This window comes from Berghia stephanieae, chromosome 10, assembly GCF_034508935.2.
Source record: "Berghia stephanieae isolate SIO BIC M18660-M18661 chromosome 10, UCSD_Bste_1.3, whole genome shotgun sequence".
Classification (NCBI taxonomy): Eukaryota; Metazoa; Mollusca; class Gastropoda; order Nudibranchia; family Aeolidiidae; genus Berghia; species Berghia stephanieae.
In genome coordinates, this window is record NC_088369.1 from 12077823 (window position 1) to 12099916 (window position 22094).

The 22094-nt window shown below is 38.3% G+C and overlaps 2 protein-coding genes across 3 annotated transcripts in view; both read left to right on the plus strand.

The window, feature by feature from the left end:
• LOC144955924 (uncharacterized) overlaps window positions 1–3209 on the plus strand; it is a 32081-nt gene extending 28872 nt beyond the window's left edge. The window contains exons 7-8 of the mRNA XM_078886184.1: window positions 1200–1380; window positions 2953–3209. Coding sequence (XP_078742310.1) covers window positions 1200–1380; window positions 2953–3209 — 438 coding nt within the window. The remainder of the gene's footprint in view (window positions 1–1199; window positions 1381–2952) is intronic.
• LOC144980512 (uncharacterized) overlaps window positions 1–22094 on the plus strand; it is a 245036-nt gene that overhangs the window by 146840 nt on the left and 76102 nt on the right. The window lies entirely within an intron of this gene.

Consider the following 22094-nt stretch of genomic DNA (forward strand, 5'->3'; position numbering starts at 1 on the left):
CCTTTAACCTTGGTGTACTTATTTAGCAGAGGTCTTTCATAAGGAGGTCCCGACCAATTGGATTCAATAGTCTGATGCACGTCGCCCAGCAACGGCGGCCATCGTGGTTCTAAACAAAGAAAATCGGTACTTTTTGTTCTTCATGCTGGCTAGAACTTTTCATATGTCTTGTGATCAGAATGTGTAAAAGTCAAAACATGATCAGATATATAATGGGTGTTTTTTTTTCCTCTGGATACGCTTTTATGCTCGTCGGAGAAATATTTCATAAGGGCGTAGGCCATTGTTCCGATAGCTCAGAGCCAGTTACTAAGTTACCATGCGTCATTACGAGGGAAGTGACGTTACGACTGTTGAAGCCAATTGGAGAGTGAGTGGATGCCAAGTGGAGGGAGAGGTTAGAGAAGTGGTGTGTTTGGGGGGGGGGGGGGTCATCATGCGGGTTCCCTGAAGATGAAGGCCACAGACAGAGGAAGATGGAGGTCCTTCTTTGCTGCCCCAAATGCCAACAGGCGTTCTTTTAAAAGGAAAGAAGCTCGAGGATCTTTGTAAGATCAGCATCCACCAAACGTGCTCAAAGCGCCTATAGATAGATCGAAGTTGACGTCATTCCGGCCTTTGTTATTGTTTTTGTTTTGTTTATTTGTTTTTTGTTTGTTTTTTTTTTTTGTTTTTGTTTTTTTTTTGTTTGTTTTTTTTTTTTTTTTTTTTTGGCCAGGCGCGTTTAGGAGTACTCCTCATTAAACTGTATTAACTCACTCAACCCTAACACCGACTATATCCGTAGTTTACCAGGGTTACTTTCACCCATGCCTATTTATTACATTTTTCTGAGACAAATTATAAGCGTAGTATCAAAGTTAATGTTTTTAGTTTTTACATGTTAATGGTAGTTGGATAAAACTTGTCTATGCAAATGCTCATTTTTAATACATTTTTTTCCAATTTTGAAAAGTATCAAAAATGTCTAGGATTGAGTGAGTTAACCAGACTATAAACGTTTAAGGTTACACATAGATTTGTGTGTTGGCCCGTTATACTTCTGGATGGCAATGTTGTGAGCGTCTTATCCAAGCGCACACTATCTATCTATAACGGGCAGTAAGTAAGTAAGTAAGTAAGTAAGATTAATAAGTGGAAATTTATTTTATTTATCTTCTATTTTTTTATTATTTTTTTTTACTATTTTTTTATTACAGGAAGGAAATTTGGGTGTGGATAAAATCGTATTGACCGACGTGGGAGACAAGGTATTGGTGACGGTTCAAACCCCGCTGGGGAGCGTGCCAGTGACTCTGCCTCATACCGCCAACACCAGTCTTAAGTCGTCGGGGAAAGCAGGCACCCTCGACACGTCAAACGTCTCTGGCAGTGGCGTTGGTAAGTACATAATAATATTGTTATTGTTATTATTATTATTATTATTATTATTTTATTATTATTATTATTATTAATAATATTATTATTATTATTAATATTATTATTATTATTATTATTATTATTATTATTATTATTATTATTATTATTATTATTATTATTATTATTATTATTATTATTATTAGCGAGTTTATGATTACGTTCCCAACTTACAACGATCGACGAAAGATGTGCAAGGAAATGATGATTTGTCCCCGGAGTCTTAGGACCTAATATTATATCTTCCTTTCTTCCACATCGTTCGTTGGTCGCTGTAGGTTGGGAACGTAATCGTTAATTTGCTAATATATATGTTACCAAGCAATGTTATAATATGGACTAGAGACAGCATCTACAACAACAAAAACAAGATAAAGAAGTTGAGGTGGCAGAAATGAGGATGTTGAGATGGTCACTTGGCTGGACAAGAAAAGATAAAGTGAGAAATGAACGAATTCTAAGGTTGACTGAAGTGAAGAATGTATCAATAAAGATGAGAGAAAATAGATTGAAATAGTTCGGACATGTAAAGAGACGAGAGAGGGAGTACGTGGGAAGAAAAGTATTGGACTTACAATTGGCGGGAAAGAGGAAAAAGGGACGCCCAAAGACCAGATGGTGGGATAAGGTAAAGGATGATATATGAAAGAACTGGGCCTGGAGGAAGATACTGCTCTGAACCGAGATGCATGGAGATGTGGCATTCATTATGGAGACCCTGCAAAATGCGGGATAAGCTGAAAGAAAAAGATGTGTAACCCACCTCAATTAGGTGGATGCGGTTATCACAGATTCTGTCCCTTCGTTGTAACCAACACAGTGAATACTTTTAAAAGGACAGCACACATGTAAACACTTTTTTTAGGGCTCGATGATTTTTACGACTGAACAAAACTCACAAAATCTACAAATCATATTAAAAATACGTCATAGCACCGAGATACCAGTCCCGTGTGGAGAGGTAATTGAAATGGGAGCGATCTATATTCCATGTTTTTGTCCAACAGAGTCATTGATCCCTAGATTTGTTGCTGTACAACGATTTGATATTTCTTATTAAATGCAAACACATAAAAGATGAAAACATACCCACAAGTCATGCTGATTAAATGAACAATTGTAACGTTGGATCTTCCTCAAACTGTGAACTCGTATAACTATGAGGGTCATTATGAGCACACTTTGCAATGTGACCAATGACCTCGAGCACATGGAGAAGTAATATAGATCATCCCCATTTTTCTTTGTCCACTAACTCAGGAACTGAATTTGGTCGATAACGCATTCACTCAATAGACTACAACTCCACCAAATTATATTCTTTCCATGGATGTTGCCAAACTCTTATAAATCACACTTTTCATTTTGATCAGAACAAATTTCAATCTGAATAAAAGTTACCGAAGGTACTAGAATAGAATAGAAGGTATCCACGTCGCTTGATTAAGCCACTGGCCTGCCGCCGAGTCTTTCCAGTCACTGAATGTCTTGTTCACAACTGATCTAATGCATTTCCCTACCTGATCTTGTGATCAGGGGCTAGCCTACACTACACTTTCTGTACTGATCTTTTGATCATATCTATTTTGGGTGGGAGGCACTTCTACACTATGCACATAACTTTCCATCACAGCAAAGCATTGACGCTCGGCTCTTCAACGACATTTGCTGGCAATGAGTTCCAACGTTCAATAACTCTCTGTGTAAAAAAGCTCTGTCGAAGGGTGGTTTCAACTCTGGGTTTCAGAAGTTTATATGAGTGGCCCCTGGTGACTGATTTTTGTCTACTGTGAACAGCCTATCCTGAGTCGCGTACAAGCAATGTGTGAACTTATAGGTCTCAATCATATCATCTCTCAAACGTCGATAGATCATACTTGGCAGTCCTAATCTTTTCAGACGCTGTTCATAACTCAAGTCCTTGAGTCCACCAACGACCTTTGTTGCTCGCCTAAGCACACTCTCTACAAGCTTCTTATCCTTTTCAAGATAAGGTGCCCATACACAGTTTCCGAACTCCAAAATGCGGTCGAACCAAAGCTGCAAACATTAACTTCATAGTGTCACAGGCAAGATAGGCAAAAGATCTCCTTATCAGTCCAAGCAGTCTGTTAGCTTTGTTGACCTGCCTTTCCAAATGCTGTGAAAACGTGAGCTCTGGGTCCATATGAACTCCCAGATCTTTCTCCAGTGTTGTCTCTTGTAAATCAATAATCTCCTCACTCCCATGTTTTCTCATTTTGTAGGTTGCTTCTGGTTTGTGTTGCCTAAATGGAGCACTTTGCATTTGTCGGCATTAACTCTCTCGAGTTCACCCTCATTGAAAATCGAACAAATTTGTTCGATTTTCCATGCATATGAACTCGAGAGAGTTAAACTTTAGTTGTCAAGTATCAGCCCAATCGACCAGACAATCAAGATCACTCTGAAGTCTCTTTATATCAACCTCACTGTCAGCCTCACCATACACTTTCGTATCATCTGCATACATAGAACACAAGCCTGATACGGTCTCTGGCAAATCATTGATGAATGCTACGAAAAGTGATGGCCCAAGCACACTGCCTTGTGGCACTCCACTCCTTTCACACGCCCAATCACTTGAACTCCATGTGCCCTCAGTTTGACCTTTAGGCGCTCATGCGGGACAGAGTCAAACGCCTTTGAAAAATCTAGGTAAATGGCCTAAATTGGCGTCATTCAGCCCTTTGTTATTGTTTTAGCTGGCCATTTTTATGAGTAGTTCTCACTAAATTCAATCAATCAGGTCATTGTAATTTTTCTTTGTCCACAAACTAAAGGACTGAATTTGGTAGATAATACATTCCCTCAATACCAATTGGATTCAATAGTCTGATGTCCCGTCGCCCAGCAACGGCGGCCATCGTTGTTCTAAAAAAGAAAATCGGTCCTTTCTATTCTTCATGCTGGCTAGGACTTTTCATATGTCTTGTGATCAGAATGTGTAAAAGTCAAAACATGATCAGATTTATAATGTTGTTTTTTTTCCTCTGGATACGCTTTTATGCTCGTCGGAGAAATATTTCATAAGGGCGTCCGTCATTGTTCCGATAGTTTAGAGCCAGTTACGAAGTTACCATGCCTCATTACGAGGGAAGTGACGTTACGACTGTTGAAGCGTATTAGCGGGTTAACGATTACATTCCCAACCTACAACAATCGACGGTATTATGTCGAAGTGAACTAGATATATGGCAATGTGGTCTATAGATAGTGTGCGCTTGGCTAAGAATCTCATAACATTGCCATCCGGAAGTATAACGGACCAACACACAAAACTGTGTGTATCCATAAACCTTTATAGTCAGGTTAATACAGTTCAGTGAGCATTACTCATAAACGCGGATGGCAAAAAACAATAACAAAGACCTGAGTGACGTCATCTTCGAACTATCTATTAGGTATGACACTCGCCTTCGGGTCGAAAGGTCCTGGGTTCGAGTCCCTCTCTGAACGGCGCATAGTTGAGTCCTTGGGAAAAGGCTCTTTTCTCGCATTCTCTCGCCGTACACAGGTGTAAAAGGAGTACCAGGATGTTAACAGCTTTGTCTCTGTTAGGGAGTAACCGAGAAAGAGCATGAGATGTGTCTGTGTGTGTGTGTATGTGTGTGTGTGTGCGTGTGTGTGTGTGGGTAGGTGCAAGTGAGTGTTTCTGCAAGGGAAGGAGATAGAGATTTGGGAAAGGGGGGGGGGGGGCAGGGGCAGGGGGAGGGGTAGAGAAGGGTCATGCTGACATAAATAGGGGCCTGGGAAGATTAATGACATTTTTTTAAAAAATTTTCTTGGCCTTCAAATGATGAGTGGGTCAAAATAACCCTTTACTTCTCAAACCTCGGAAATATTTAATGTTACTTCCCGTCTCAAAACGGTAAATTGTTGGGATGAATTCTATTCAGTGAAGTGAATTTATGGTTAACATTTTACGATCTATCTATCTATCTGCCTATCTATCTATCTATCTATCTATCTATCTATCTATCTATCTATCTATCTATCTATCTATCTATCTCTATCTATCTATCTATCTATCTATCTATCTATCTATCTATCGATCTATCTATATATATATATAAATATATTTATCTATCTATCTATCTATCTATCTATCTATATATCTGTCTGTCGATCCATCTATATATCTAGCCATCCATTCATCCATCCATCCATCCACCTATCTATCTACCTATCTATCTATCTATCTCATGCCAATCTACTTATCTATCCATCCATCTCTTTCTATCTCTACCCCCCCCCCCCCCCCCCCCCCCCTCCTTCCACCCACCCTCCCCATGGTGTCTCGTTCGCCCTCCAAACAAATGAGAGTTACAACATTGTTTTGTTTTTTTTCGGATGTTGTATCTCATTAAGGGTTAATTACCCGCTGGCCCCTAATACTACGTCGTAAGAACGTCTTGTCTCTCTTAATCTTGGAGGATAACAAGCTGGCTTCATAATCAAAACATGACCATCCTTTGATGTTTATTACTCGTATACATTAATTATGTTTAATTTCACACCCGTAATGATCATTCTACTGCACCATGAAAACGTTAACAAGACGTATTTATTAAAAATTTTGGGCAGAAAATTCGTCCTTCAAATATCGATCGATTAAAATGACCCCTATCTTGGCAAAAAAAAATCTCAAATATGAGATTTTGCAATGCCGCAGGTTAGAGAGCTTTTTGGCAAGTTTTGGTCATTTTGGTCGATCTGTATTTGAAGGAAGAGTTATCTGACCAAAATTTTAAATACGTGTTTTTATTTTAAAGTAACGGCAGGTAGTGTTATGAGAAGAGATAATAATAATATTAATGATAGATCAAAGGACTGTGAGTGAAAGGTTATGTAAATGAGTATGTATGTCTGTGGGGGTGTGTGTGTGTGTGTGTGTGTGTGTGTGTGTGTGTGTGTGTGTTTGTAAGTGAAAGAGGGTGAAAAGGAGAATGAGATATATAGATTGATAGATGTATAGATAGAGTGATAGATAGGTGAATTAGATGAATAGATAGATAGATAGATAGATAGATAGATAGATAGATAGATAGATAGATAGATAGATAGATAGATAGATAGATAGATAGATAGATAGATAGATAGATAGATAGAAAAGATAGGTATAGAGAAAGTAAGAGAGAGAGAGAGAGAGAGAGAGAGAGAGAGAGAGAGAGAGAGAGAGACAGACAGACAGACAGACAGACAAATAAAGACAGAGATGAAGATAACAGACTGAACATAGGGGTGGGTGTCCTGGACGTTGTCGATGGTGAGAAAGGTGGTAATTTAGACGTCTCGGTGGACTAAGGTTAATCATAATAATGACGAGGATGATGATGATGATGATGCTGATGATGATTACGGTAATGATGGTATTAATAAACTTAACTTTCATTATAATGACCATGACAATGATGATGCTACGGTAGTATTTTACTGTAATAAGTCTATAGAGAGACAAGAAAATGTTGTTATCTTCGTCTAGCGCTTAGGTTTTCCACGAAGAATCATTAGATAATCCGTCAAACAAACTTATATAAACATGAAATTGTAACTACTCATTTTGTCCAAATTAGCTAATTGGAGGTTAACTCACTCAATCTTAGAGATTTTTGCTAGTTATCAAAATTGGAAGAAATGTATTACAAATGAGTATATACATAGTTTTATTCAACTATCATTAACATGCATAAACTAAAAACATTAGCTTATATACTACGCCAAAAATTTGTCTCATAAAAATGTAATAAATAGGCATGGGGTAAAAGTAACCCGAGTAAACTACGGATATAGTCGGTGTTAGGGTTGAGTGAGTTAATAACCTTGTCCGAAGAAGAAAACAAAACAACAAAAAATTATACGAAAGCGCAAAGGCGCGGACCAAGCGTATTCATAGTTGGGGGGGGAATTGTAATCGCATGACAGGCGTCATGTGTTGTCTAACATTTTAAGGGTTGCTGTTGGGTTCAGCCCCTTCTTGTAAAAGTGGTTTGAACATATTTAGTGGGCATTAAGCTATAAAAAATATCATGGTTTGTTGTTGAAGTGTGTGTGTGTGTGTGTGTATTTGTGCGTGTGTGTGTGTGTGTGTGCGCGCACGGCAATGTGGTCTTGTGGTATGACACTCACTTTCAGATCAGAAGGTCCTGGGTTCGAGCCTCGCTCGGCGCATAGTTGAGTCCTTTGAAAAGGGTATTTACTCACATTCTCTCACCGAACACAAGTGTAAAATGAGTAACTGACCATTAACAGCGTATTTTTGCCCCCCCCCCCCCCCCCAAAAAAAAAAATCTAATATCGCCTAACAGGCGTCGTCTCTCGTCCTACATGTTAAGTGTTACTGTTGGCCTGGGACCCCTTGTAAAGCGATTTGAGACTTCGAGTGAATATTGCACTATATAGATAGTTCGAAGATGACGTCACTCATGTCTTTGTTATTGTTTTTTGCCATCCGCGTTTATGAGTAATGCTCACTGAACTGTATTAACCCGACTATAAACGTTCATGGATACACACAGTTTTGTGTGTTGGTCCGTTATACTTCCGGATGGCAATGTTATGAGCTTCTTAGCCAAGCGCATACTATCTATACAAACTCTTATTTTTTTTGGTATACTAGTAAAAAGCCCGCAATTTCGCGGGGAAAGAACTATTTTCATTCGATACTGTACTCTCCATCATTTAATGAGGGCAGATTGGTAAACAACGTTGTCTGTGTAATTTGGTATATCTTCGGTTGATTTTTCTGTGTGGCCCAATAATATATTTAATAATATATTCCCTCAACTAACCCCAAGAAAAAATTAAACCTAGTACCTTTAATTAACCCCAATAGGAAAAACAAACACCCTAGCACTTTAATAATACTTATGACTAACCCTAATAGGAATAAAAATCATCCGATCTCGAGCTAACCCTAATAGAAAAAATCATGACAAATTGAATAAATAAACGCCTGACAAAAGATCAAAGGTGAAAATACAAATTTAAAGAATACTGGGGATGTAGGAGCTTTCGGAATGTCTCCCCTTTACTTAACTTATGGAAAAACAAACTTCCTAGCACCTTTAATAAGACTTATGACTAACCTTTCGAGCTAACCCTAATAGAAAAAAAAAAAAAACTCTCGGACTGCTTTGCACTACCTTTCAATATTTAACAAATCAAAATGGCGGCTGAAAATCAAAACAATGGTCAAATTAAGAAATTTTAAACTTTCACAAATCTATCAAGGTTTGTTCTAGAGTTTTTAAAATACTTCTAGATATAATGACAAATTGAATAAATAAATGCCTGACAAAATATCAACGGTGAAAATACAAATTTAAAGAATACTGGGGATGTAGGAGCTTTGGGAATGTCTCCCCTTTACTTAACTTATGGAAAAACAAACATCCTAGCACCTTTACTAAGACTTATGACTAACCTTAATAGAAAAAGAAATATCCTCGATCTCGAGCTAACCCTAATAGTAAAAAAAGAATCAAAATAGCGACTGAAATACCTTCATGTGATCAAGTGAATAATATCACTATGAATGCCACGATTTGCTGAAAAATGCCAACACCCACACACACAGGTATCCACCACACACAACACACACACACACACACAAACACAAACACACACACGCACACACACACACACATACACAAACATACACGCAATTAGAACATAATAATAACACTGATCACCGCTAAATCAACAACACAACGGATGTAATAATAATACTTGATGTCATAAATAGATGACGCAAATTGACAACTTTTTACAGTGTCAAAATTAGTTGATTTTGGGAGTCAAGTGTCGTCGTTGGTACATATTTTATGATATCTGTTTGACTCAACGAACTTTCAAACTGACTTTAAATTATAAAAGGAAATCAAGTTATCTGTTTATCTATCTGTAAAAAATACATTTCTAATTTTCAAATCTTTCAGTAGAGCCGTGTCAATTTTTTTATTGACTCAAATAAGCACAATGTTCTCCACAATGCTATATTTTTTTAAGAAAGGATATGTCTTTGTTTGTATGCGCGCGTGTGTGTATGTGTGTGTGTGTGTGTGTGTGTGTTTATTTGTAAAGGCAATATATAAATGTGATTGCTTTTCAAATTATAACCGACATAATACATCGCCTATGCAGATGATGTAGATTTTATTCGATCAACACCAGCAAATATAGACATCATACAAAATACCCTCATGAAATATAACCTCCAAGTCAATGCCAATAAAACCGAATTTACAACAATATCGAGGAACAAAGAGGAATGGAAAAGAACAAAGAAAGTCGGCTCACTAATTGGAGACACCGAGGATGTACAAAGAAGAAAACAGCTATCAAACGCCGCACTCAGTAAACTCACCAATGTATGGATTAGAGGTGACAAAATAAAGAGAAAAACCAAACTGAAACTGTACCGTGCTCTTGTAAAACCGGTACTTCTGTATAACTGCGGCACTTGGGGGTTGACAAAATCCGAAGAAGAACATCTGGATGCCTTCCATCGCACACAGCTAAGAAGGGTACTGGACATCAAATACCCAAAAAAGATCTCAAATGAATCACTCTATAAGATCACAAAAGAAAGACCAATCTCCCTTGACATTTTACAACAACGATGGCAACTTTTCGGTCACATACTACGCAGGGACAAAAACATACCAGCTAACCAAGCCATGTCGGGATATTTCCAAAAACACGGGAACCTTTTCAGAGGAAGACCGATCACAACACTCCCTGTGATCCTAAACAAAAACCTCACAACACTTGGACAAAGCATTAGTCTCATAACGGCAGGGGACCTTGAAAATCTGAGAACCCTAGCAGAGGACCGGCAATATTGGAGACACCTCACACATGAAATACTGGAAACAGCCAAGGCGACCCGATCTTTCGGTCGAGACGCGAAAGGCATCTAAGTCAGTAAGTCAAGTCATACATCAAAGGATCTGGTATAAATAATTAACAGGAACCTTTTTTACGTGATTAGAAATTGGCTGACACTGGATCACTGAGAGAATCGATGCAATGATGCTATGCGTTTAGGTAGAATACTGACAACATCCGTCATCCGGATTTTTACGTGATTAGAAATTGGCTGACACTGGGTCACTGAGAGAATCGATGCAATGATGCTATGCGTTTAGGTAGAATACTGACAACATCCGTCATCCGGATTTTTACGTGATTAGAAATTGGCTGACACTGGGTCACTGAGAGAATCGATGCAATGATGTTATGCGTTTAGGTAGAATACTGACAACATCCGTCATCCGGATTTTTACGTGATTAGAAATTGGCTGACACTAGGTCACTGAACAACCGATGCTATGATGTTATGCGTTTAGGTAGAATACTGACAATATCCGCCATCCGGATTTTTACGTGATTAGAAATTGGCTGACACTCTGTCATTGAGACAATCGATGCAACGATGCTATGCGTTTAGGTAGAATACTCACAACATCCGCCTGCCTGATATAACGTACCAAGACACAAAATTGTGAGTTATCTAAAACATTTAAAAACGGATTAATATAATATAGTGAGAATGCATCACCAACAGGCTGTTTAAAAATAACAACAAAGACCTGAGTGACGTCAACTTCGAACTATCTATAACTTAACGATGGCTACGGATGAATACAGTTTAGTGAAATCTAGACGTCTACTCATAAAATGGCTGGCTAAGAACAATAACTAAGACCCATGTGACGTCAACTTCGTTTTATCTCTAGATATAATGAAGATAACGTCACTCCTGTTATTGTTTTTTTGTTTTTTGTTTTGTTTTTTTGTTTGTTTTTTGTTTTTTTTGCAATCATCGTTTATGAGTAATTCTCATTAAACTGTATAAACCAGACTATAGATAGTATGCAGATGACGTCACTCAGGCCTTTGTTATTGTTTTTGCCATCCGCGTTTGTGAGTTGTTCTCACTAAACTGTATTAACCAGACTATAAAAGTTCATGGTTACACAGAGTTTGTGTGTTGGTCCGTTATACTTCCGGATGGCAATGTTGTGAACTCCTTGGCCAAGCGCATTCTATCTATAGATAGTTCGAAGATGACGTCACTCAGGTCTTTGTTATTGTTTTTTGCCATCCGCGTTTATGAGTAATGCTCACTGAATTGTATTAACCTGACTATAAACGTTCAAGGATACACACAGTTTTGTGTGTTGGTCCGTTATACTTCCGGATGGCAGTGTTATGAGCTTCTTAGCCAAGCGCATACTATCTATAGATAGTATGCGCTTGGCTTAGAAGATCACAACATTGCCACCCGGAAGTATAACGGACCAACACACAAAATTATGTGTAACCTTAAACGTTTATATGGCAAATAAACAATAACAAAGACCCGAGTGATGTTAATTTCATTCTATCTTATAACGACCAATATTACACATAGTTTTGTGTGTTGGTCCGTCATACTTCCTGATGGCAATGTTGTGAGTTTCTTAGTCAAGCAAACAGAATCTATAGATAGTATGCACTTGGCTAAGAAGTTCACAACATTGCCATCCGGAAGCTAAACTGGCAAACACACAAAACTGTGTGTAACCTTGAAGGTTTATAGTCTGGTTAATACAGTTTAATGAGAAGTGCTCATAAACGCGGATGGCAAAAAACAATAACAAAGGCATGAGTGAAATCATCTTCGAACTATCTATAGATAGTGTGCGCTTAGCCAAGAAACTCACAAGATTGCCATCCGGAAGTATAACGGACCAACACACAAAGCTATGTGTAACTTTAAATGTTGATAAGACTATAAACGTTTAAAGTTACACATAGCTTTGTGTTAATACAGTTTAGTGAGAATTACTCACAAACATGGATGGCAAAAAACAATAACAATGGACTGAGTAACGTCAACTTCAATCTATCTATAGATAGTATGCAGATGACGTCCCTCGGGCCTTTGTTATTGTTTTTGCCATCCGCGTTTGTGAGTTGTTCTCACTAAACTGTATTAACCAGACTATAAAAGTTCATGGTTACACAGAATTTGTGTGTTGGTCCGTTATACTTCCGGATGGCAATGTTGTGAACTCCTTGGCCAAGCGCATTCTATCTATACCAAAAGCCACATGTCCCGTTTTGTTGTTGTTATTGTTATTGTTGTTATTGTTGCTAACAAGTTTGATTTGCCATAACTGAGAAGAACCCGGAATTGGATTCAGTAGTCTGATGTCATGCAGCCCGGCAACGGCGGCCATCTTGGTTCTAAACAAAGAAAATCATTACTTTTTATTCTTCATGCTGGCTAGAGCGTTTCATTCCCTTTTCATATGCCTTTTGATAGAATGTGTAAAAGTCAAAACATGATCAAATTTATGTGTTTTTTTTTCCTCTGGAAACGTATTTATGCTCGCCGGAGAAATATTTCATACGGGCGTCCGCCATTGTTCCGATAGTTTAGAGCCAGTGTTACTAAGTTACCATGCGTCATTAGGAAGGAAGTGACGTTACGACTATTGAATCCTATTGGATTCAATAGTCTGATGTCACGCCGCCCGGCAACGGCGGCCATCTTGGTTCTAAACAAAGAAAATCATTACTTTTTATTCTTCATGCTGGCTAGAAGTTTTCATATGCCTTGTGATCAGAATATGTAAAAGTCAAAACATTATCAAATTTGTTTTGTTTCCTCTGGAAACGCTTTTATGCTCGCCGGAGAAATATTTCATACGGGCGTACGCTATTGTTCCGATAGTTTAGAGCCAGTGTTACAAAGTTACTATGCGTCATTAGGAAGGAAGTGACGCTACGACTGTTGAAGAGTATTGCATTCTTGTTACTGCTCTCTGGTGATGTGTCGGTATAGATAGTTCGAAGATGACGTCACTAAGGCCTTTGTTATTGTTTTTTGCCATCCGCGTTTATGAGTACTTCTCACTAAACTGTATTGACCAGACTATAAACGATCATGGGTACACACAGTTTAGTGTGTTAGTCCGTTTTACTTCCGGATGGCAATGTTATGGGCTGCTTAGCCAAGCGCATACTATCTATAATCGCCGGCGAAATGCCCGGCTTTGTGACCACGTGGTATAACACCCGCCTTCGGAATTAATAGGTCCAAGGTTCGAGTCTCGCTCAGAGCGGCGCAAAGTTCAGAGTTCTAATAAAAGCATTCTCTCATTTTGTTTTTGTTTTTGTTTTTGTTTTGATGTTAAGGTTTATATATATATATATATATTTTATTTACTTTTTGGTTGTATTATTTGTTGTTTTATGTTGTTTTTCTCTTGCTTTGTTTTGTTTTCGTTTTGATTTGTTTTGTTTTTTGTTTTCTTTTTATTTGTAGTTTGTCGGTTTTTTTATTTTCGTTTGTTTTTAGTTTTTGTTTTTATTTTATTTTTATTTTTTGTTTTTGTTTTTATTTTTGTTTTTTGTTTTTTGTTTGTTTTTTTTTTGTTTGTTTTTTTTTTGTTGCTTTTTTTTTTGGGGGGGGGTGGTTTCGGGGGTGTTTTTTAGGAGGGTTTTTTGGTTATGATTTTTTTCCGTTGGGGATTATTATTAGTTTTTGTTTCTCTCTCTTCTGTTTTATTTTGATAGTTTAAATTGATTTATTTATTCCTGTTTTTTCTTTTCCTTATTTTTTTTTTGTGTGTAAATTACTTGTTACCGCCAATAAAGGATGTCGTATGCATTTCAAAAACAAGGGAATTAAATCACCTAGATCGTGGCATTACCCGGCTCACCCCCTAAATCTGTTTTAATCTCTAACGTCTGCACATCACAGACATTTTTTGTCATATAAAATCATCTGTATTCTCGTAAAATCCTGATCAAGAATTAAAACCCATTTTTTGCTTCCTAGACAGTTTGCGCTTGGCTAAGAAGCTCATAACATTGGCACCCGGAAGTATAACGGACCAACACACAAAACGATGTGTAACATTAAACTGTTATGGATCTAGTCTGGTTAATACGGTTTTGTGGGAATTGGCTTCAAAAGTCATGATGTCACTTCCATCGTAATGACGCATGGTAACTTAGTAACTGGCTCTAAACTATCGGAACAATGGCGGACGCCCTTATGAAATACTTCTCCGGCGAGCATAAAAGTGTATCCCGAAGAGAAAAACATAATAAATCTGATCATGTTTTGAATTTTATACATTCTGATCACATGACATGTGAAAAAGTTCTAGCCAGAATGAAGAATAAAAAAAACTACCGATTTTCTTTGTTTAGAACCAAGCTGCTCGTTGCTGGGCGACGTGACATCAGACTATTGAATCCTATTACAAACATGGATGGCAAAAAAACAATTACAAAGGTCTGAGTGACGTCAACTTAATTTCATCTATTGCTCTTTGCAAGATCCACCCGTTTAACTGTCGTACTCTGGAAAGAACACGTATTAAAAATTTAGGCCAGAAAAAAATAATTCTCCTACAAATATATATATCCTACTCTATATGAATCCTTGATTTGGCTATGAATTATTATTGTTGTTATTTTATTTTTTTTCACTTAAAATTGATATTTATATTGTAAAGTGCCCAGAGCTTGTATTTTACACGAGAATGAGCGCTATATAAATGTGTATTATTATTATTATTATTATTACTATTATTATTATTATTATTATTATTATTATTATTATTATTATTATTATTATTATTATTATTATTATTATTAAATATTGATCAATTTAAATGACCCTCATCTTGGCCAAAAACAAAAACTCTCAAACCCGGTACTCCGCGATATCTTTATTAACTCACTCAATCCTAGAGATTTTTGCTACTTTTCAAAATTGAAAAAAATGTATTAAAAATGTGCATGTGCATAGTTTAATTCAACTACCGTTAACATGTAAACACTAATAACATTAGCTTTGATATAATTTGTCTTCCCGTCTATAATTTGTCTCAGAAAAATGTAATAAATAGGCATGGGGTAAAAGTAACCCGGGTAAACTACGGATATAGTCGGTGTTAGGGTTGAGTGGGTTAAAGTCCCAGGTTTGGTCATCTAAATCGATCGATATTTGAAGGACGAGTTTTCTGGCCATTATTTTAAACGTGTTTTTCAAGAGTACAGAAAAGTGAGTGGAGTAGGCACTTTATGTTGATAACAACAACTCTCCGATGGATCATATGACCTTGTCGCGGTCGGAGGGCTTGCGTGTATCGATGATCGTAAGTGAGAGGCCAGACCAAGAATGATCTACAACGGTCAGCATCGTCAACAAGGAAGGAAGAAGGGAGGAAATCAACCGTCGAGTTCAGCTTCCCCTAGTCCACACCCTTGGGTGTGGATGTTGTCCACGACGTGGGGGAGGGGTGAAAAGGGACTGACTCTCTACAGGACATCCTCCCGGATTCCCAACTTAGACCATCTGACCACGGGTAGATGGAGCTCGTCATCGGGGGACCGACATCCATCTAAGAGAAGGACACTCTGAGCAAAAACCTGGACAGATGGAGTTCGTAAACGGGGGACCGCAATCCATCTAAGAGAAGGACACTCCGAACAAAAACCCGGACAGATCGAGTTCGTTAACAGGGGACCGCAATCGATCTAGGAGAAGGACACTCTGATGCAAAACCGCCACTGCCTTGTGGACAGACCTTGGATGGTCAAAGGCTAAGGAAGCAAATCCTGAAAAACAGCATGCCGAAGACAGAGCAGCGGGGCCGGAAGGCGCAAATATCTCAGGAAACTGGAAACTGCCACTGCATGCTTGAATCCCAATATGACACGTCACAATAATCAAATCCGATGTGGTGCGAAGCCCGTGGAATCCCGCCGGACGGGCCTAGTGCCGGGCCTCAATGGCCCACCCAAACGATCTGGTGGTACCTTGACTTCATCTTGCGGAACCAGGGGAGGAGGATCAAGGTTACATGCGACTGGAACACCAAACACAATTAAAATCCTCCAATGGAATGCTGAGGGCGTTGCGAAGAAGAAAATAGCCCTTGAAAAGAGACTCAAAGAGCAGGACATCAAAATTGCCTGCATTCAAGAAACTCACCTCACGGACAACATGAGATTTGCCATCAGAGGGTACCAGGTAATAAGGCATGATAGAAAGGATCACAAAGGAGGTGTGATGACATTAGTAAAAAACGACTACCCCACCGCAGGCATAAAAATTGATACACAAGAGCAATCAGAAATACAGCAAATTAAAGTATATATCGGAAAGAAAGAACTCCTGATTTTTAACTGCTATTGCCCACCAAACAAAGAGCTTCATTTAGACAAGATAAAAATCCAGGAAGAAAGATGTCTGGTACTAGGGGACTTTAACAGTCACTCTCAAAGCTGGGGATATGGAGATATGGACAAACGTGGTGAAACAGTAGAAAACTGGCAAATTGAAACAAAACTTCAACTATTGTATGATGAAGAAAATGAGGACACATATTTCTCAAGAGCGTGGAAAACCACATCTACCCCAGATCTTACGTTTGCCACAGATGATATAGCAAAGACGATAAATAGAACAGTACAGCCCCAACTGGGTGGTAGCGACCATAGGCCAATCATCACAAACCTCTATCATCAAAATGAAAACAAAACACAAACTATCCCAAGATGGAACTACAAAAGAGCAACATGGGAAAGCTTTGAACAACTTACAGACAGCCACTGCAAAAACATAAACTGTAAAACCAAGAATGTCAACAAAAGTGCAAAAGAACTGACAAAGGCCATCCTAAAAGCAGCAAAAGAAAGTATCCCAAGGGGAGCAAGAAAAAATTATATACCACTCAGACGATCTTAATCAGTTAAGTAATGAAGTATCGGAAACAAGAGAAAAGGCTGAAGCAGACCCCTGTGATGACAATATTGCAGCATATAAAGAGGCAGAAGCTACCTTTAAAAAAGAAATGGCAACGACATCCAAATTGGCATGGAAAGAAAAAACGCATAGCCTTAACTTCGAAAAAGATGGAAATAAACTTTGGAAACTTACAAAAGCCCTAAATAGAGAACCGAATCACTACGCCCCTCCCGCTTTGGAAAAAGAAGGAGAACTTGTCAGTCCACAACAAGCTGCAGACCTATTCATGGAGCAGTTCAAAAAAATTAGTGACAACACAATAGAAAAAGAACTGAAGGAAAGGGTTAGAAAAGAATGCAGAAAACAAAAAAGGAACTCAAGGAAGCCATAGATGAAGTAATGACAAAGAATCTAACTATGGAAGAACTAGAAAGCTCTCTCAAAGTGTTAAAAACAAAGAAATCGCCAGGCCCAGACGAAGTAACAAATGAGATTCTTATCCATCTTGGAAAGACAGCGAAAAAGAAGCTATTACAACTCTACAACAGCACTTGGAAAACTGGTAAAATACCAGATATATGGAAAAAGGCTTTTATTGTCCCAATTAAGAAAGAAGGAAAACAAGCAAATGAAGCCACAAATTACCGACCTATAAGTCTTACAAGCTGCATGTGCAAGCTGATAGAAAGAATTATCAACTCCAGACTGATGTGGTATCTTGAAAACTATAATGTGCTTATAAATGAACAAGCTGGTTTCAGAAGACACAGGAGTACTGAAAATCAAGTAACCTACATATCCCAAGAAATAGAAGACTCGTTTCAGGATGGAAAGAAACAAATTGTGGTATGGGTGGACTTTGAAAAAGCATTCGACAAAGTGTGGAAAAAAGGTCTGGTATATAAACTACAAAAATCAAAAGTATCCCATAACATGCTCAACTGGATACAAAACTACCTAAAAACAAGAAAGGCAAGAGTAACAACACAAGGTCACAAAAGTAGAGAAGTAAAACTAAAACATGGAGTCCCACAAGGTGGAGTACTATCACCTACACTATTTCTTCTCTATGTAAATGATATAAGAGAAACACTATGTCGAGGAGTGAAAATGTCGATGTACGCAGATGACCTAGCTCTGATTAGCTCTGACCAAAATTTAATCAAGGCACAACACAGGATGCAAATCACACTGGATAATATCAAAGAATGGACTGACAACTGGGCGATGAAAATAAATGCAGTGAAGACAAAGTTCACAATATTTAGCCTCTCCCCAAAAGACGAAAAAGCAAAGCTACGTATTGAAGACCATGAATTAGAAAAAGATGACGCACCAAAATACCTAGGAGTCCATTTTGACCCAAGACTAACATGGAAAAATCAAATCAGCAACAGTCAGAAAGTTGGGGTAAAGCGAACACAACTCTTGAAAAAACTAGCTGGAACAACTTGGGGAGCTAGCTCCGATATACTGAAACAAACTTACACAGGATATGTGAGACCAGCGCTAGAATACGGGATATCTGCATGGGGAAACTGCTCCAAAACTCAAATGGAAAAACTGGACAAAGTGCAAAACAGCAACATGAGGATAATAAGTGGAGGAATGAAATCGACACCGATTCATGCAATGGAAACCATAACAGGACTTACATCTCTATCAGAAAGAAGGGAATCAAAAATTTTGAAACAATACACAGACGTGAAAACAATGACAGATCAGCCTCTTCACGCTAGAGCGCAACAAAAGAAAACTAGGCGGCTGAAAAGATCCCACTTTATTGAAAGAGCCCAGCAAATTGAAAAAGATCACGAACTTGATGGAATAATGACCCAAAAATGCAAAGCAAATATCAGAGTACCAATTTGGAAAAGGCAAAATCACTTGAAAATCAAGACTTCCGTTGGTGACATTTCAACAAAACAAAAACACGGTGAAGAAATCAAGAAGTCTGTACAGAAGTGCATAGATCAAAACTACCCTGAAAAAAAATGGACAAGAATCTATACCGATGGTTCATGCAATAAAGAACACACATGCGGGGGCCTGGGAGTGCACATCGAGTACACAAATGGTCAACAAAAGGAGATCAGCAAACCGACTGGTACTCGCACTTCAATCTACAAGTCAGAGGCAGATGCAATCCATGAAGCTGTTAAGCAAATCCTCTCAGAAAATGAAAAACCAAGACACAAAGTGATTTTAACAGATGCTAAGAAAATTCTGGAGGATATAATGATGTCCTTTGCGGATGATATAGACGCCTTGGTGGAAGACCTCATGAAGCTAAGCAAGTTTACCAACATGGTACTGCAGTGGATTCCAGGACACTGTGGGATACTTGGAAATCAGATCGCTGACCAACTGGCAAAGGCAGGCAGTCGCATGCAGCAACCCTCCTCAATGTACTCAACAGGAGAAATTAACAAAATGGCCAAATTTATCCAGTCTCAGAGATGGAGAGAGAAGCACCCAGAATACAACATGAATGACCCAATCAAGGTGCTCGACAGAAAGGAACAGGTCATCATCTTCAGACTGAGAACTGGACACAACCAGTTAAAGGAACATATGTGGAGGATGTCCAGAGCAGGTGCCTCTGGACAATGTGACTGCGGACTTGAAAATGAAAATGGACATCATGTCCTAATGGAATGTCCAAAGTACAACCAATTGAGAAGGAACTTCTGGCCTGACCCAACCCCATACTCAAAGAAGCTGTACGGCAGTGAGGACGACCTCAGGACCACTGTGGGCTTCATTCACCAGACTGGACTGACCATGTGACGTGACGGGAACGAAGAAGAAGAAGAAGAAGATAACAACAAGAGATGAAGTGAGGAGGAAAGTGTCTTCTGGCACTTTCCTACTCACTTCATCTCTTGTTGTTTTCCAGCGTATGGAAGTTATCCGGTGAAAGCTGTACACTGACAACACACTTCTATAGGTGTTGTGCGCATCTATACACATGTGTAAACATACACATGTGTCAAATTGAACAAAATGACCAATCGTGATGTAAGATATAGATAGTATGCGCTTGGCTAAGAAGCTCATAACATTGCCATCCGGATATACAACGAACCAACACACAAAACTGTGTGTAACCATGAACGTTTATAGATAGTATGCAGATGACGTCACTCAGGCCTTTGTTATTGTTTTTGCCATCCGCGTTAGTGAGTTGTTCTCACTAAACTGTATTAACCAGACTATAAAAGTTCATGGTTACACAGAGTTTGTGTGTTGGTCCGTTATACTTCCGGATGGCAACGTTGTGAACTCCTTGGCCAAGCGCATTCTATCTATAGTGTGGTTGATACAGTTTAGTGAGATGTACTCACAAACGCGGATGGCAAAATACAATAACAAAGGCTTGAGTGACGTCATCTTCATTCTATCTATAGATAGTATGCAGATGACGTCACTCAGGCCTTTGTTATTGTTTTTGCCATCCGCGTTTGTGAGTTGTTCTCACTAAACTGTATTAACCAGACTATAAAAATAGCAATGACTATCCCGCACGAATCTTTGGGCCTCTTTTTTGCTCACGAAGTGCCCGAATTCGCGTCAAAATATGGGACGTAGCCGTTTCGTATATGTTATTTTAAAATATTAATTACGACGCTGTTTATCGATGAATATGACTGAAAGTTGGCACACAGTTAGAAAAAAGGTCATTTTAGATTATGTCAAGCGACAAAACTCGTGCGATTATCAGAAGACCGTTAAAAATAGATTTTTACTCTTTGGAGTAAAATATTTCTAAAACTACAGGGCGTGGAGGTTTTGTCGCTGACAAGGTAATACATGAACATTTCTTCTTTTTGGTTGTAAAATTTCATATGAATATGACGAGTGCTTTTCCTGTATTTTACAAAGCACCATCCTAATTTGCTCTTCAAGTTTCAATCTTTTAATCCATTTATTACGCAAGATACAACCAAAGGTCGAAAAAAAATGCCGAAAAAGCGTCCCATATTTTCGCGTTTTTTTCCTCTTTGCAGGTCATCCAAATAAATGACACCTTTGAAACTGCATAACTTTGTTTATTTATGAATGGATTTTCAAAATTCAAAAATATTTTTACTCAGTGGAGATAGGGCTTTGATTTTAGACAAAAAGAGAAAAAAACATTTTTCATAGTCATTGCTATATAAAAGTTCATGGTTACACAGAGTTTGTGTGTTGGTCCGTTATACTTCCGGATAGCAATGTTGTGAACTCCTTGGCCAAGCGCATTCTATCTATAGATAGAATGCGCTTGGCCAAGAAGTTCACAACATTGCCATCCGGAAGTATAACGGACCAACACACAAACTCTGTGTAACCATGAACTTTTATAGTCTGGTTAATACAGTTTAGTGAGAACAACTCACAAACGCGGATGGCAAAAACAATAACAAAGGCCTGAGTTACGTCATCTGCATACTATCTATACACAAAACTGAATTCTTTAACGTTTATAGTCTGATTGATAAGATATAGTGAGAACTAATCACTAACAGGCTGTATAGATACTATGCGCTTGGCTAAGAAGCTCATAACATTGTCATCCGGAAATATAACGGACCAACACACAACTATGTGTAACCTTGAACGTTTATAGTCTGGTTAATACAGTTTAGTGAGAATTACTCATAAACATGGATGGCAAAAAACGATAACAAAGACCTGATTGACGTCTACTTCGTTCTATCTATAAAAATAATTTCAAAGAACTGAGTGATATCAACTTCGTTCCATGAATCGATGCTATCCGTTAAGGTAAAATGCTCATAACATTCACCAACCAAATCAAACAAACCAACACACACAATTATTTGAAAAGTGTTTTGTTTTTTTTCCAAAGTTCCCTAACTCGGTTTTTCCCCATTTTGAGATATTGAGGATT